The 18181-nt window shown below is 39.2% G+C and overlaps 4 protein-coding genes across 6 annotated transcripts; all 4 read right to left on the bottom strand.

Annotated features, from left to right (window-relative positions):
- Window positions 1-44: 44 nt before the first annotated feature.
- Window positions 45-2620, bottom strand: LOC121769080 (ethylene-responsive transcription factor RAP2-12-like). 2 transcript variants are annotated; one of them, XM_042165758.1, is made up of 3 exons: window positions 2202-2620; window positions 574-1504; window positions 45-485 (listed from the first exon to the last, which is right to left on the bottom strand). In XM_042165758.1, the coding sequence occupies exons 1-2, from the start codon at window positions 2491-2493 to the stop codon at window positions 621-623; spliced, it is 1176 nt and encodes a 391-aa protein (XP_042021692.1). In that variant the 5' UTR covers window positions 2494-2620; the 3' UTR covers window positions 45-485; window positions 574-620. The 2 variants fall into 2 exon arrangements, with proteins under 2 accessions (XP_042021692.1, XP_042021693.1); XM_042165759.1 differs by having other exon boundaries at window positions 2208-2619.
- A 943-nt stretch (window positions 2621-3563) lies between these two features.
- On the bottom strand, window positions 3564-7345 carry LOC121767658. Of its 2 annotated transcripts, XM_042163990.1 has the most exons (3): window positions 7201-7345; window positions 5118-5939; window positions 3564-4894 (listed from the first exon to the last, which is right to left on the bottom strand). In XM_042163990.1, exons 2-3 carry the CDS (start codon window positions 5915-5917, stop codon window positions 3676-3678), a joined length of 2019 nt encoding a protein of 672 aa, XP_042019924.1. In that variant the 5' UTR covers window positions 5918-5939; window positions 7201-7345; the 3' UTR covers window positions 3564-3675. The 2 variants fall into 2 exon arrangements, with proteins under 2 accessions (XP_042019924.1, XP_042019923.1); XM_042163989.1 differs by having other exon boundaries at window positions 5118-7345.
- A 3640-nt stretch (window positions 7346-10985) lies between these two features.
- On the bottom strand, window positions 10986-12764 carry LOC121768574. Its single transcript, XM_042165106.1, has 2 exons — window positions 12334-12764; window positions 10986-12258 (listed from the first exon to the last, which is right to left on the bottom strand). The coding sequence occupies exons 1-2, from the start codon at window positions 12762-12764 to the stop codon at window positions 11079-11081; spliced, it is 1611 nt and encodes a 536-aa protein (XP_042021040.1). The 3' UTR covers window positions 10986-11078.
- A 2322-nt stretch (window positions 12765-15086) lies between these two features.
- LOC121768941 (subtilisin-like protease SBT1.5) lies at window positions 15087-17922 on the bottom strand. The gene has a single exon (XM_042165556.1). The coding sequence runs from the start codon at window positions 17842-17844 to the stop codon at window positions 15496-15498; it is 2349 nt and encodes a 782-aa protein (XP_042021490.1). The 5' UTR covers window positions 17845-17922; the 3' UTR covers window positions 15087-15495.
- Between the last annotated feature and the right edge of the window lie 259 nt (window positions 17923-18181).

Genomic DNA, 18181 nt, shown 5'->3' with positions numbered 1-18181 from the left:
CCCAAAATAGAATACAGCTTGCATAAATCAGACAACAAACATCATTGAAGATAATTTAAAATGAGAATAAAGACATTTTTATCAAAATTTGGCAAATTTACAACATTTCTAATGTATGATATGAATCAAGAAAACCAGTAATATCTGTCAGCCAGAAAGCAGGTTTTGAAAGATGCATGCTGCCTCCCAGCTCCAGATATAACTGCAACCTCTCTTTCTGGAGTTGATTTGGTGCAATAACAGACAAATAATGCTGAAACAAACTAAGGCAGATAAGGTATGATATAAGTTTTAAAAGCGTAAAAAATAATCCGTACAGACATATATCATATGATTGATCATCGTCGATTTTTCAAAGTCTCAAACGCGAATTCCGCCTAGTTTTACCTATGTAATGCCCTTATGCAGAGTCCTAGTAGAACACCATCCATGGCTTAGGCATGTTTCTGGATTTTGCCGTTCTTGATCACCAGCAGCAACCGCACCTGGAGAAAATCAAGAGAAAGCATGACCAATCAACAACATAGTAATCATGGAAATTTGTATTACAGCAAAGGGTAGAGAAAGCACTACCATGTAGCCTTATGTACATAAAGTCAGCATTAACTAGCTAAGCAGCCTCAGTTGATGCCGCCCAGCATAGCTGGGACGTCATCAAAAGACCAAAAATCCATTGCGCTTCCACCATCTTGAGCTGCATCACCATTAAGGAAAGCTTCGAGTGAGACGTCCCAATTGCTCTCGGGATATGGCGTCTGAAAGAGCTTCATCTGGGAGTCGAATGCTGATAGCTCATCAGAGACAGTGTTCTTCTCATCACTGGGAACGGGATTGGTTTTAGCTTTCTTCGCTTGGCCAGCATCCTCCACAAAGTCAGCTTGTTCACCCTCGAGCACTGTCGACAGCATAGACGAAATCTCTGAAGTTTTTATGCAGTTATCACCCCAACCGAAGTCTGAGCAATCGAGAGAATTGCTTTCCTGATCAGAGCTGAAGCAAACATTTGATCCATCAGTAGGAGTAAGTGGTTTTGGATTGCTCCCATCAGCTGTTTGGTAGGTCTCAGCATAGCAGAGCTGCTTCATTTGTGGTTTCTCTTCAACGACACCAAATGAATCGAAGTAGTCATCATTTAGCATGTTCATGAAATTCAGACTTTCATTCTCATTGGGCTGAACTGCCTCCGGGATTCCCTTAGGAACCTGTTGATGCGAGTTTGCCTTAACAGTACATTTACTTGAGACAGCAGGCGGAGCGTCTTCAGGGAAATTCACCTTAGCTTTGTTGCCCCTGATTCTCCGAGCCTCAACATCATAGGCTCGAGCAGCTTCCTCCGCGGTGTTGAATGTGCCAAGCCACACACGAACCCCTTTCCTCGGGTCACGGATCTCAGCTGCCCATTTTCCCCAAGGACGCTGTCTGATCCCTCTATACTGATTCTTCCTCTTTCTTTTCAAGGATTTCTCAGCCTCCTCGGATTCAACAGCGTCCGTAGGTGTCATACCTTCATAAAAAGCAACAAGAAACATCAAACTAGTAACAACGTTGAAAAAATACCTTTGGAATGTTCGGGCTATTGACAAAAAAATTAAAGCAGACATATTAGATCCATTATCCATAGGGTTACAACAAAAATTAAAAGAAAACATATGATTAGTCCAATAAAAAGAGCACATACTTGCTATTTTAGATATTCTCAAGGACAAATTGTATATTTTCTCTCTCTTTGATACAAGTTGGGGGAGAAAAATATTATTCCAAAATTTCCAGCTATTCCTGAGCAATTTATCATTCTAAAAGAACCTCGCTGTAATTTGTGAAACATTAATTCAAACTACATAAATAATCATCACACAAAAAAGGAATTTGATCAATAATAGCTAGTGACGCCGATTCAATAATTAAAACTTATGATTCGATCAGGCTACATAGATTAAATTTTGCACGAAAAACGAATGCCTTCATACATTCGTTCATCTAATTCAATCAGAATCAACAAAACTAAAATACACATCAGTCAAAACCAAGCAAATACCAAAAACACATCCTAACTAGAATGTTCAGCTACCTACCGGCTACCACCGAGCATTTACCACAAATAAATGAAAATAAGAAAACAAAAAAAAATATTCATAAATCCATTCCAGAAATAGCATGCTGACCAACCTAACACCAAACATCACCACAAGAAGAAGACTCACCCTCACCTTTCAAACCAGAACTCTTCGGAGCTGAGAAACCGAACGCCTTCTTCGCGCCAATCTCGTCCTCGTTGTCGGAGTGATCCTTGAATTCCTGAAAATCCGCCTCGAAATCATCCTCCAAGTCGACGATCGGTGCAGATCTCGCATGCTTGGAGCGAAAGCTCCCGCGATTGTTCTTCTTCCTGCTCAAACCGGCGACGGCGCTTCCCCAGAGCAAATCCGCCGTCAGCCTCGCAGACGACTGGCTCGCCGGCGCCACGAGATCCGATATGATAGCTCCACCACACATTGCAAGAGTACAGTTCTTCTTCGGTTCGTCGAGCGAATTCCTCGGTTTTGTGAATGAAAAAAATTGGCTTTGTTTTGGGGGGAAATGAAGGTAGAGAGAGAAAATGGCAGTGGGGTTTTAATAAGTAGGGGTCGCCTTAATTTTTACATGCAGAGGTTCACAAAAAGAGGCAGGTGAGAAGTCGTGAAGAACGAGGTGGTGTCGTTTAGCGATTTGACGTTTTTATTGTAGGGGGTGTTGTTTGACGTAAATGACCTTGAGTTGGAGGATTATCTGCTCTAATTAAGCTTAGTTGCGTGTGATTAATTCGCTAATAATGCATGACAGCATGGAGTCCAAGTGATGTATGTAGATTTTATTGAAATCGAAAAATTATTAAAATTTTGTTATATTATGATTTTCTGTATTTTAATTTACTGATATACTACTATTTAATATGATAACTGAGTGCATTACATCATCCACAATATTCTAGTAGTAACTATTCTATCTGTAACACTGTTCATGTCAAAATAATTTCTTTACTGCAATAGTAGTTTAAAATAAATGCCAGTCCTATCTGACCATGTGGGTGTAGATTATTTAAGGGCTGGAGTATAATTCATATTTCAAAATCTTAATTTTCCATGAAAATTAAAAGGAAATCGGCTTTTATGATTATTTAACAAATTTAAATGTGTTATAGTAGTAGTACTACTACTATATTAATGAAGGAAATTAATCATATTAATAATACAAGTGTTACACTGTTAGTTTAATTAGAGTTTGTGGTGAGGATTGGCATGAATTGCCTGGATTTTACTGTGCATCATGCATCTTCTTCATTAATTTGTTTCAAGAATTGTGGTAGAAAAATGATCGGAATTTGGAGATGGCAACATTGAGGCCGTCGATTGAAAAAACCTTTTTTATTATTCTAGAGTACTTGTGTATTTGTTTGTGTGCGTTTGTTATTTTTAATTTTATAATGATTGTAGCGTGCTTTTTTAGGTGTCGTTTGATAGCTATGTTATGTTTCGACTAGATATGATACTACAATTACAGATAAAAACAAAAAAATGTTCCTCATACAGGATAGAGTATTTGATTTCTGAAAGTGTCATCTCAATTAATATATAAAAATATATTTTTATTTTCATTTAACAAACAAAACAACAAGCGATCTCCTAAAACTCCATATGATCACACAAGTGTGACATCTGCCTCGGGACGGAGGAAGTATTTTATGCTAGAATCAAAGAACCAACAGTAGAAGCAAATGAAAAAGTTGCATAATGCACAGTAAAATCCAGGCCTCTCGTGCTTATCCTTACCACACGTGTTGCATTTGCGTTTTGTAGTGAGAAGTTGATAGGTGAGTGTGTGGCAGTGAGCTTCCTTGATCACATATTTTTGACCAATCTTGATGTTTCTATACTCGCCGCATGTAGTTTTGAGGCAGTCCGGATGGAAGGATACGTCGCAGCTGCGGCAGCGATACATCCAACTCCTGGGGTTCATTTCTTGCTCGCACTGATCGCAGTAGAAATCACCAGGACGGTTTACAGTGGCGTCGTGCGTCAACAGCAGCGGGTGGTGCTTGTCCCATCTACGACTGGTGGCTGATTCCGGCAGCCCTGCGCATTTGAGGTGCACCATGAAATCACAGCTTCTGCATTTGTACGGTGCTTCGTTAAGAGCCGGCCTTGAATCACACCCAGCATCGCATTTAAAGTAAGCTAAGCTCCGAGCCTCGTCTTTGGAGAGAAGGTCGAGGAGATGGTTCGGGTGAGCTGCGTGATATATGGTGCCCGGCATTGAAGTGCACTTTATATCTACTTTGAACTCTTTACATATTGTGCAACCATAATACAGACCATTCGTTTCTTTATCACAGACGCTGCATCGTTGCGGATACCATGGTTTACGATTGTCACCGGATCGAAGGACAAGGCTGTGATCACGATGGTGGAGGAGAGGAAGAGAAGGGAGCTGAGGTGGCATGTGGAAGCACGCCAAGTGGAGATAGTATTTGCACGATCTCATGCTACATCTCATGTAGTAGTAGTAGTTATCTTTACTACTACTACTACCTAAACAAGAAGAAGTTGATGTTTGTTTCAGAAATATTGGAGTAATGCACCCATCACATATTAACTCCGACTTTCTACTAGAGTAGTCTTCCTCATCATCGTCGTCATCACCATTTTCTTCTTTTTCTTCTTGAAATGATGAAGATGAAGATGAAGATGAGACTAATGTGAGTTTGTGATGGTGGAACTCATAATCAACATCATCTTGATGAGGGATGGGTGGTTGTGTATATGCTTCAACTCCTTGTCTCCTTACAAAAGCTCCAATTAGGTCCTCACCCACAGCGTTTCTTGGAATTGGAAACTCCATAATCCAACCATTCTTTCCTCTGCAACCAACAAATATGAAGCATAACTTTATAACAGCTAAGGATAAGTAATTTTATTAATTAATGTGACATAAATATTGCTGGATTCCCACAATCTGTGGTATGTTATGATGGAATGTGGGGTCTATTTACCATTTATGGTAAAAGTGAAATGTGATTCTTACTATACGGACCAAAATGATAAAATGTGAGTCTTATTAGGACGGAGGTAGTATGTACGTACCTAGTGTAGTGGGGCAATTTCTTGAAGGCGCACTTGAGATGGACAACATATCTGCAAAGCTTGCAATGATATATCCAGTAGTCGGGCATAAAATATTTGCTACATACATCACATTTATAGTTAAATCTGATATACTCAGGGGGGACACGAAAAGAGAGAGAGAGTTTGTGATGGTGGTCTTCCCTGTCGATGGTTTGAGGCAAGAAAGCACATCTCTCATGGATCCAGTATTGACAAGCATCTGCGGTGCATGTGTAGGAACTCTCTTTGCTTGTGGTTCCGCAAGCATCGCACTTGAAGGAACAATCCCTCCTCAACAACTTCAGTTCATGTTTGAGGTGACTCGGGTGGGTTATCTTCGTTCTTCTGTCATCCTCATCCTCATCATAATCATAAGCGGCTGCATCCTTCACCACGCATCTATAGTGCAACACAAACTTACACCCCGCGCTCCTACATCTGTACATAATTCCATTTGTAAGAATATTGGTGTAAGCGCAGATTGAACAAGACTTGTAAACTTTGGTCCATTCTTGAGTGAGCGTGTGTTGTGGGTGCAATGCGTGTCTCATCTTTCTCGGCAGTTCCGCGCATTCTTCATGTAGGAATAAGTTGTTGTGCCGATATTCATACATGTACACTTGATCTCCGCTACTAATAGGCCTTCCACAACCACTACATGCAGCTCTTCTACGGCTTTCCACCAAAGTAAGCGGATGCCCGTGGATACCATGCTTCACCATCTCTCTCTTTATCCCCTCCTCCTCCTCCTCCTCTTCTTTTTCCTTCTCCCTCATCATTATGCCTTCTTCTTAACTATCTCTACACATAAATGATGTAAACAGTATTACTACCTTCTAGCTATCAAACATTTCCAACAAACTAATCATATAATATATGTTCAATGAAGATTGTACATCTTTTTAGCATGTTATGTCCCTCTGTCAACGGAAAATAGCTAGCTCGTGGACATGGATTTTAATTTAAAATTGATAAAATAAAAGAGAAATGTAAAAATAAAATACTTAAAGTATTGCTAGTAAAAAAATGTAACAGTGTTCCCTTTGTTCCATAGAAATGAGTTATTTGGGGACGATATTGATTTTAATGTGCAATTGGTAAAAATAAGATAGAAGGAGAAAAAAATAGTTGAAATACTATAGTGGATGGTGGGGCCATAGAAAGGGGAAAAAACTATAAATGAATATGAACTATTTTAATGGGATGGATGAAAAAAAATTTAGTTAGTTTCTATGGGATGGAAGGAGTGTTACTTATTGTCATACAGATCAGTAAACTTTTAGTTGAAATTCTGAACTTATAGAACAAGAAAATCGAATAATGAGTAAACAATTTTATAGAGGTTCGATTCAAGCTTTTTGGGCTTATCTCATCTTATATTAATGACTCTATAACATCTGTAATCTGAATACTGTATACAAAAAAGAGTGAAATATGGTCGAATAAAGTTTCATATTGATTTAAACTATGATACTCACTCCGTCTCATAGTAGATGTCACACTTTCCTTTTAGTTTGTCCAATAAAAGATGTCACATTTTCTCTTTTGGAAAAAGACTCATCTCACATCAATTATAAAATTATATTTTCTCTCATCGTTTAACACACAAAATAACATCTCCTAAAATCTTGTGTTATCTCCCAAGTGTGACATCTACCTTGGGACAAAGGGAGTGCTGGAGTACAATTTTATGTTAAAAAATTAACTTTAATTTAAAATTGAACCCTTTAATTTATATTCTATCTCTTCAAAAAGCACACAACATGACTTACCTTTATCAATGTCATGTCATTAACTAACATAAAAAAATTACAACGGAGTCATTTCTTTGCTCATTTAACACAATATCTACTAACTTTTATTTGAGCCCATGCTACACCAACCAAGTGTGCACTGTACGGATGAAATATTATTTACAGAATGTTATATGGAGTACCATTTATAATCAAAACTAAAATTACTGAATAAAATGAAAGTTGAGTAACTAAGATTAGAATATGTTTTAAAAAACTATATAGCAAGATAAAGGGAAATTGAAAAAAAAAACTTCTGGTAACCGGACCGAAGGTGAAGCCGAGATAGGTGTATGCGCACTAGTGAAGACGTACAAGTCCGGAATGGCCGTCCCTGGAGAGACTCTGATACTTAGTCACAACAAAACGCTCAAAAACTTAGAAGAAATGATTCTCAAAAAGAAAACTCTAATGTAGAGAGTGTTTTTAGTGTATGAGTATGTGGAGAAGAGAGTGGTATTTATAAGGTTGTAGGGGAATATCTTGCTAGGGGTTAGTAATTAAAACAATCCATTCACATTTAGCTAAGGGTAACATGGTCTTTTGGAATGAGACATTATTTTCCGCGAGTCTTTTCGGGATTTCCTACTCGACAAAATTTATGTGCGGAACATAAAATTTGTCAAGTAAAGGCGGGACGGATGAAGTAATTTTAAAAAAGGTATAAACTTGAGAAAGAAATATTCTTCATAGATGTGTTTGATTTCTGATTATTTTGTTGGAATGTATGACGCTTTCACTCTTCATTGGAACAACCAAACTTCCTATGTGAGGAAAGAATATAATGTTGAACAAGCACAACTTCATTTACTTTCCCTTTTGCTTTTTATCAAGTGGATGTAAGAGTGAAATTTCGAGCAATTGTATTTGAAAAAAACAAGCTACAATCTTAATTAAATCAATTTTAAGTTGAATCATTTTTGTGATATCAAAGAATGAATTTGAAATTAGAGACTCCAATTCCAAACACATACCCCTCTCTCACCCCCTGAATATTTTACTCTCATTATATTTGCATTGCCTATTAATTTGTGAATTTCTGATCAAATTTTTCATTCTTGTATCCCATTAAACATTCTATCATGCTATGACTCAAACAACATCGTTTCAATAATACTCCTTCTGTCTCATTAAAAATGAAACGTTTTTCTTTTTAGTCTGTCCCATTAAAAATGAAACGTTTCTAAAAATGGAAACAATACTCTCTCTACTTTTTCTTCTCTCTTCATTAATTCACAAAACAACACTACATAAAATCCTGTGCCGAAAAAAAAATGTTGCATATTTAATGGGACGGAGGGAGTATTCCCTTAACCGCTTAGGCATGAAATTAATTAGGCATTCATAAATTGGAATACATGAATCATACAAAACTTCCAATATAAGAAAGTCCTCTGCTGTGTTGGAATCAGAAAGGATTAAACGCTGCGTTTTAAGTACAACATTCCCGATAAAAGAATGTAAAATGATCCCTACATAATTCAATCAAAGAATCTTCTTTTTTATTTCTCTTTTCTTTATCTTTGTGACCAGTACAACATTGCATTGGATTCAGCTCATAGAATTTTTTTTTCCATCTTACTTCTAGGAAAAGTCTGAGAATTGGATAAGCAACCATTGCTCATATTTTGTAATATTAAAAACAAATTATATTAATAACTTCTAGGTGGTATATTATGAGCATTGATACGTCCTGATTCTGAAAAAATAAATATTTGTTAGAATTGATATTCGATGACTAGCAAGAAACACATAATCACAGGTTAAGTGTAAGTAATTAGGAAAGATGGCCTTAATCTTTAACTTTAAGCATATGGAGAAGTAAAAATTTGAGCAACTGTAATTTAAAAAAGAAGCAAGCTACAACCTTCATTAAGTTTAAAACGCACACAAACAAATAAGGTAAGAAAAAAACATAAGTCCACAATTACGCAACAAGTGACTGAAGTGAGTGTTTTTTTTCGTTGTTGTGTGATTAACTTGTCAAACATACAATTCCATTACGTAATTTTTTATTATTGTCTATGATTTGCGCAACATATCATTAGATGACCGACAATATTTTTTTGATTAATCACTCGTGATCTTTTCAAAACTGAATCACACAAAACTTCTAAAGTTAGCAATGTACTACTCCATAGATTTAAATAACAACTCTTCTTTTTTTTATATATATTTCTCTTTCTCCTTTGTCTCTTGCTTTTCATTTCAGATGTAATCATATATCTATCACGTCTATTTTAACTTTGTATGATTACTTCTTGTGTTTGTGTGTGTCTATTTTAACTTTCTATGATTAGTTTTTGTGTTTTTGTGTGTGTCTAATTAAACTTTGTATGATAACTTTTCCATCTCAACAAAGAATAATCAATAATGTATCACAAATAACAAAGTATTTCACTTCAAACAATCTCCCTTTGTCTTTTGTCTTTTGCTTTTATCATACTAATTCTTGGTCCATATCAGCGAAATGAGCTAGTGAAAAGTGAGGTCTACCTACCATTTATAGTAAAAGTGAATCGAGACTCCTAATGATGGACAGACTAAAATGGTAAACTAGGACTCCTAGTAGCGGACAAACAAAGTAAGAGAGAAGAAAAAGTAGAGATAATGATATTTCTATTTTAAGAAATGTATCATTTAGAATGAGAGATCCAAAAAGAAAAATGTAAATGTATCACTTAGGTGGGGACCATGAATATTTCACTAACAATTCTTCTTTTTCTTTTTCTTTTTCTTTTTCTTTTTCTTTTCCTTTTTTTCTTTTTCTTTCTCATTTGTCTTTTACTTTTCCGATATAATCATATTTCTATGGCGTCTTTTGTATGATTACTTTACTATTGATATAACACTAAAATACATTATTTCTACCAACGGGTCGTAGCGTAGTTGGCAGCGCGGAGCTATGGTGGCCTTAAGGTCACAGGTTTAAACCCCGCCACCCCCCTGAGAAAACTTTCAGCCTTAATCCGCAAGCCCGGTCGAGCAGGATTAGTCGCATTCCACCAAAAGAAGGATTCGGACACATGTGGTTAAACCCAAAAAAATACATTATTTCTTTGTCATCAAACAGCCACTAAATGATTAAGAAAAACTACTCCAACTCTAATTAAATTGAGGCTTTAGGGCTCTGTGTATTTAGTTTGGCCGGAAAATGTTCATTCAGCCCAATCACAACTTTTTCAAGACCAATCTACCATTTCAGGTTGAATTTATCAAGAAAAGGGTACTGTTTATAGAAAACGATTTCAACGCAGAGTTGCAGAAATATTATTATGCAAGTCCTTTTTTATGTTGCTTTATTTATTACTGCCTCTACTTGTCATCTAATTTTGGTTCATTTGATGTTAGAATTGTTGTATTGGAGCTAATCAGCACTTATTTTGATGATATGTGTAAGTTTATCGTATTTCGCTATTCTTCCAAAATGTAGTGCTCACATTCTGTTCGATGAAATGCCTCACTGAATGAAGCATTATTATCTTTCAGGAAAAACACTCTAGCTAGTTGAGAACAAAAATCAAAGTCAACGTACTTTATTTTATGAAATTTTTACTTTCATTAATCAGACATTAAAAGAATGTAACTTTTTTACCAGCTCACATAATTTAGATACAATACAAATCTTCCAATATGAAAAAAGAACGTAACTTTTGCTTTTCTCTTTGTCTTATTCTTTTTGTCTTTTGCTTTCTCATATATTGTCTTTATCTTTTGCTTCTTTTCTTTGAATTCAATTCAAAGATGTTTAGCAGTTCTTACTGTTATAACTTGCAGTTTATTAATGCGCTATTTGGTTTGCAAGATTGTATCTTGAAATTAAATACGTAAAGTGTTTGGTTTATGATATTGAATCCCACAATTCAATCATAAATAGATAATCATGTGATAATTAGTCATAGCTAACCCCCTCCAACTAAAATAATCTCACAATTTAATCCTAGATTATATCTTAGTACTAATTTATCTAGGAAACCGAACACCACCTAAATGATGTACATTAATACGTCCTGAATTTGAAAAAATGAATATTAAAAACAAGCTACAATCTTGATTAAATTAAAAATAACACACACAAACAAATACGGTAAGATTAAAAACACAAGTGGTATACAAGAAGAAAAGGGTAAACATTGAACTTGTTTTGTCAGTCGACGGCCTCAACGTTGCCTTCTTTGATCATTTTTACTATGCAGGAGTAGAAACAAATGAAGAAGATGCATGATGCACAGTAAAATCCAAGAGTATCATGCCTATCCCCACCACAAACGTCGCAAAGGCGTTTTGTAGTGAGAAGTTGGAAGGTGAGAGTGTGGCGGTGAGCTCCGGTGATGACATATTTTTGACCCAACTTGATGTTTCTGAACCAGCCGGATGTAGTTTTAAAGCATTCCGGATGGAATGATATATCACAACTGCGGCAGTGATACTTCCAATCCTTGGGATTCATTAGTTTCTCGCATTGATTGCAATAGAAATCACCGGGACGGTTTAGAGTGGCGTCATGCATGAAAAGCAGCGGGTGGTGCTTGTCCCATGTAGGCCTGGTGGTTGATGCCGGAAGCCCCGCACATTTAAAGTGCACAATGAAATCACAGCTGCCGCATGCATAGCTATTATAGCCATGCCAGATGAGATGGCCACAGCCATCACATGAATCCAAACGCCGTCTCAAAGTATCTTGTAGGGTGAGAAGGTTGAGGGGATGGTTAGGGTGAGCTGTGTGATATATGGTTTCCGGCATTGAAGCGCACTTTATATCTACTTTGAAGTCGTAACATTTTGTACACACATAATACAAACCATTAGTAGGTATGGAGCAGACACTGCAAAATGTCCACTCCCATGGTTTAAGTTTGTCACCAGATTGAAGGAGAAAGCTGTGATCATGTATGTCGATCAGAGGAAGAGAGGAGAGCCGACGTGGCATGTGGAAGCATGTCAAGTGAAGATAGTATTTGCATGATTTGATGCTGCATCTCATGTAGTAGTAGTAATCTTTACTACTACTACCACCACCACCTGAAGAAGAAGATGTTTGTTTCAGAAATATCGGAGTAATGCACCCATCACATATTAACTCCGATTTTCTACAAGTGTAGTCTTCCTCATCATCGTCGTCATCACCATTTTCTTCTTCTTCTTCTTGAAATGATGAAGATGATGATGAGACTAGCATGAGTTTGTGATGGTGGAACTCATAATCAACATCATCTTGATAAGGGATGAGTGAATGTGTATCAACTCCTTGTCTCCTTAGAAAAGCTCCAATTAGGTTCTCACCCACAGCCACATCATTTATTGGAAACACTATAATCCCTTTCTCTCTACATTCAATAAAAACACACATTTCAACAATACAATATAATTAGATTTACATAATGAAGAAAGATATAGAATACCTAGTGGTGGGGATATATCTGGTGAAGGTGCAGGTGAGATGGAAAGCATAGCTGCAAAGCTCACAATGATATATCCAATCTTTTGGTATTAATTCTTTTCTGCACACTTCACAACGGTAGTGATATCTGAGATATTGACGCGGCACATGAAAAGAGAGGGAGAGGGAGTGATGGTGATCTCCCCTTTGGATAATATGAGGCAAAGAGGCACATCTCAGATGGATCCAATACTGACATGAAGGTGTGGTGCATGCGTAGGAACTCCCTTTGGCGCCTGTGGTGCCACAAGCATCGCACTTGAATGAACAACTTCTCCTCAGAAACAAGAGTTGATGCTCAGGGTGACTCGGATGATGTATGATGCTGCTGCTGCTACTCTGCTCTTCGGCTCCATACATCATGTCGCTCCCCTGCGCGCATCTGATATGCATGGCAAACGTACATACTGCGCCCGTGCATGCGTCCAAGAGTCAATCCGCAGATTGAACAGGGCTCTTTCACGGGGCCAGTTAATTTGAGATGTTGAGTGAGTGTGTGTTGAGGGTGCATTGCGTGCCTGATATTCCTCGGCGCCTCTGCACAGTCTTCATGAAGTAGCCCTTCATACCCACATTTCTGGCTACACCCATAACCTTTCTCTCCACTTCTAAAAAAATGAACACAACCACTACAAAGATATTCTCCATCAATTTCCACTAGTGCAAGTGGATGGTTGTGGTGCCAATGATCAACCATCTCTCTTTCATCCTCCTCTTCTATCTCATATTCTTTCTTACTCATTGTTGTGCGTGTGTTTCTTTTTACTTCTTGTGTTTGTGTGTGTGTGAAGGAGGTATCCTCACCAACATATATATAAATAATAAAACAGACCTTTTAGCTGTGGATATATTTTCCATCTGAACAAAGAATAATGTCTCACTCAAACAATCTCCCTTTTTCTTTTTCTTTTTTTCTTCTCTTTCTCTTTTGTCTTTTGCTTTTCCGATATAATCATATTTCTATCATGTCTAATTTAACTTTGTAAGATTACTATTGATATGATGCTAAAATACACTTTGTGTTTAGTACTCAAACAGCCACTATACGATTGCTAGTATAACACTAATTAAATTGAGGCTTTAGGGCTCTAGCCTCTATGGTATTTAGTTGGGCCTCTGAAAAGGTAAATTCAGCCCAATTTACATTGTCGTGCCCTTTATACCACTACAATTGGGCTGGTGAGAACCATTAGTAGATTTTTTTGTCGGTTTAGTGAGACATTTCTTTTATAAAAGAAAAGATTAAAAAAATTGTTGGCTTAATGTGGGCTCAGTGTTTTAGATATATGAAATTGTTTACTTTTATAAAAAAACATGGTCAAAATTTGAGTAGAAGGTGAATCCACTTTTAAATACTAAAATAGAATTTTTTTTTTCCTTTTTAGTCTGTTTCCTAAAAATGAAAATTTTCAAAATTTCTCTCTCTAATGACACAAGATCCATTTTCCAGTAACACACTACATTATCAATTTTGCATTAAAATTCGTGTCATTTCAAAAGTTCATATTTCTGAGGGATGGAGAGAGTATTATAATAATTGTGAGTAAAATGGTTTAATGGAATGCGAGGTCCACTTACCACAGACAATAAAAATAAAATGGAACATTTATTGATAATCAGCCAAAAAAAAGTATAAGGTACTCCTATTTAATAGGTACATGAAGGATTACTCTTTTCAAAACGGAATCACACAAAACTTCTACTACTATTAGCAAACTATCAAGCAACAACTCTCTCTCTTTCGCTTTTGCTTTTGCTTTTGCTTTTGCTTTTCCGATATAATCATATATCTATCACGTGTAATTTTATTTTGCATGAGTATGATTACACTACTATTGATGGGGTATGATACTAAGATACTTTGTTTTTGTCCTTAAACAGCCGCTATATGCTACTCCATATGGCTAAGAAAACTACGCTTTAGGCCTCTATGGTATTTAGTTGGGCCACTAGAAAGGTTTATTCAGCCCAATTTACACTGGTGGATGGCCTTTAGACCACTACAATTGGGCTGGAAAAAATCATTATTGTTTTATTTCAATGAGACATTTCCTTTTAATAGAAAACCATAAAAAAAAATATTGGGTTAATGTGCGCCTCAATTTTAGAAATATGAATAAAATGGAAAGAAATAATTTTCTGTCAAAATTTTCAATGTGATGAATCTAATATATTCCAATTAACATGGAACAAGACATCGTTACCATACGAATTGTAAATCATATAATTTCATTTCTGATCACTCCATAACTCGGAAACTAGAATTAAGATTTGATAATTTGTCTACATATACTAGATGCAACAATTTATTTTATGACCATGTGTATAACAAAATTATTTGTCTTGTATTGAAGTAAACAAAATTATTTTATGACCATGTGTATAACAAAATTCATTGCAAGTTGGTGGAGCATAAATAGCATTCAACATGGGGGGTGCCTCCTTTTAACATGATGTTTGTAAACAGCTGAAACTTATCAGTTTGAAATTTAACTTTGTTCATCGATGAAATACAAAATTATGTGCATCTCATATCATAAAAAGCAGCACCCAAATCATCAACAATAATTAATTTGCAATGATTTTATTTTTATGATTTGGAGCAAAAAGCTCCAAACTTATAGTAGTACTAGTATACTCCTATATTCTTGAAACGATTTTACTAAATCAGAAAAACCTCAAACTTGACAAACTTTTTGCAAATTAAGACCACCATTTTAAATACCATGACTTCATTTTTAGTTTCATGATTTTTTAGTCCAGTAAAATCAAGTAAAGATTGTGACTGGAATAAGGCATTTCCCATCTACATAATTTCATAAACACAAGAGGATCATGAATTATGATCACTTTTTTATAATCTTGTACACCTCCACCAACATTACCCTATTTCTTTTTTACAAAACACTTCCATCTTCATCACCACACCACCACCACCATCAACACCTCCATACACCAAATCCAACCCTTTTTCTCTCACCAAGAAAGAGATCTCCCTCTCTCCCCATTCCTTCCCTTCCATCATCATAATTAACACATCCTCACATTGATAATCATCAATTCATCACCACCAAACCAAACCAACTTGATCAAAACATCCCTTCAATTTCATTAAGAATCTTGATTAAAGAGGCTGCTGCAATGTCACCACCACCGCGCTCCTCACATCCCTCTTCCCGTCCGACCACGAGATCGACCCACTCCTCACCACCGAGCTCCCGGGAGACAGCTTCATCGCCTCCGTCCGTACCCTCACCAGGAAATTCAGCTTCTGCCCCATCCTCCTGAACGCCAGCCGCTCCGGCGCCACCGTCACCACCACCCCCGCCGGAGCCCGGATCTTCACGGTGTAGACGGAATCCGGATCGCCTACGTTCGTCACCGTCCTGATGAAATGTGTGGAAAGCCTATGCTTTCCATACTGCTGGAACACTGCCGCCAATGTGGGATAATTCAAATTCCCAATGTGGGCGCGGCGCCGCCGGCAAACCGCCGCCGGCTTTCTCGTCACCACCTGAATGTTCTTCGCCGTGTAATTAGAACTGCAGAGGAAGTCGACGTAGCCGTAGGAGGAGATGTCGTAGACGAGGCCGGGATCCATGGCCTTCTGGGGGTGGACGTGGCCGGCGCCGTAGTCCATCACGGTGGATGCGTTGCCGGTGGATTCGTCCAGCATTGTCTCCCCGCGGCTGTCGTGGCTGTACGCCGTTGTCATCAGGGCCGACCTGATGGCGGCGGGGCTCCACTCCGGGTGCGCCGCCTTCAGCAAGGCGGCAAGGCCGGAGACGTGGGGGCACGCCATCGATGTCCCGGAGAGTATGTTGAACTCCGTGCTTCGCTTGTCCGAAGCAATGCCGCTTGGCCCGACGTTGTCGGGCCAAGCCGCAAGGATGTTCAGGCCCGGGGCGATCAAATCGGGCTTCAGGATCTCCGGAGTTTCTGGATTCGGACCGCGGGCCGAGAAGGCAGCTACGACCGGTGCCGGAGCTACGTTTAGCCGAGTTCCACGGAATATGATTGTGGCCTTCGCCGGAGATTTCGATTTCTCGGCGGATTGGATGTATTTTCTGATTACATCACCGGCCACCGCCCCCACCGCCGTCGCCGGAAGCACGTGGCAATCCGCCACCAATCCCTCGCCGTCGAAAACTCCATTAGCTAAAATCATACCGACGCCGCCGGCTTTCTTCACAACTTCGCCTTTCACTGCCCTCGAATTAATCCCTCTGTCGCACAAAACGATTTTCCCTTTCACCACATTAGGATCTAACGAGCCATCCAAACAGAGGGAGGAAGAGTATCCATCGCTTCCTTCGCTCCCGGCGTAGATTAGCGGGTAGAGCTTATCGTGCGCCAGCGCCGGACCGCCGTAGATGCTGACGCCGGATATCTTCCTTCCGTTCCCAAGCTTGACGACCGCCGGGAAATCGCGGTCGATTGTCCCCGCACCGACGGTAGTGACCCACGGCGCGACATTTGTGACCGTCAATCCGCCGGGGCCGCCGTTTCCGGCGGAGGCGGAGACGAAAACGCCGGCGTCCGAAGCACTGAAAGCTCCGATTGCTATGGCGTCGAGATAGTACGGCACCACCACTCCACCGACGCTCAGGGAAATTACATCGACGCCGTCGGCTACGGCGGCGTCGAATGCCGCTAGGATGTCGGAATCATAGCATCCGGCGTTCCAGCACACTTTGTAAGCAGCGAGGCGCGCCTTTGGCGCCATCCCCGAGGCTACGCCGCGGGCATAGCCGAGAGTCGACGCCGGAAAAACGTACCTCCCGGCGGCAATTGAGGCTGTGTGGGTGCCGTGTCCGTCTGAATCTCTCGGAGATCGAAACTCCGTCGTTTCATTCATTTTTCCATTACTCGCTTCGTAACCGCTGCAGAAATACCTAGCTCCGATCAACTTCCGATTACACAAGTTCGCCGGAAATTTCTCACCAGCAACGCATTTTCCCCTCCACTTCGCCGGCGGCGGACCTAAATCCCGATCATTGAAGCTCTCCCTCTCCGGCCAGATCCCCGTATCGATGACTCCAATGACGAGATCCGACCCGAAATCCGACTCCTTCAACAATCCAGCACTATTCCCCGTCTTCAACCCTAGAAACTCCGGCGATCGAGTGGTGTGCAAGTGCCTCACCTGCTCCGGCAGCACCGCAATCACTCCAGGCGAGCTCCTCACCTTCTCCACTTCAATTGCCGACAGCTCCGCCGCGAATCCGTGGAAGACGTTGTCGTACGAGTGGAGCACCCGTCCAGAGGTCGCATCGGCAGAGTCAGAGGCGGTGGAGATAGATCTCAGCGTCGATTCGTACCAGTGATTGTGCCTGGGGTAAACCGAGGGCTTCGCGTCGCGCTGGACGCGAACGATGAAGGTTTTCCGATACTCCGGCGGATTGAGCGCGGAGGAGGCCATGAAAAGGAGCGAGATTAAGAAAGAGAATGTAGAGAGAGGAGAAATCGCCATTGGAGGTCCAGATTCATGCAGCTTCAGTTGTGTGAGGATTTATGGGGTTGGGAATTTTGGAGAAGGTGACCACACTGTGAGCTGGATGACTGCACTCTAATGATGGATATTTTGAATCAACGGCTGAGATTCAAAGTGGGATTTAATCGTCATTATTTATTCTAATTGATTAAAATTAAGTTGTCCCAAAAATGTACGATAATTAATCGAACAATTTAATCTATGAAATTTAATTATTATAATACTTTATCAAAATATATCTTATTATTAGTGATTTATTAATTTGTTAAAAGTTGGAGGGGAGTACTTATTATCAAAACTTGAGTTCTATATGATG

The sequence above is a fragment of the Salvia splendens genome, chromosome 15 (genome assembly GCF_004379255.2).
Source record: "Salvia splendens isolate huo1 chromosome 15, SspV2, whole genome shotgun sequence".
NCBI lineage: Eukaryota > Viridiplantae > Streptophyta > Magnoliopsida > Lamiales > Lamiaceae > Salvia > Salvia splendens.
The sequence above is the reverse complement of the archived record's forward strand: the minus strand, read 5'-3'. Positions and strand labels throughout refer to the sequence as shown.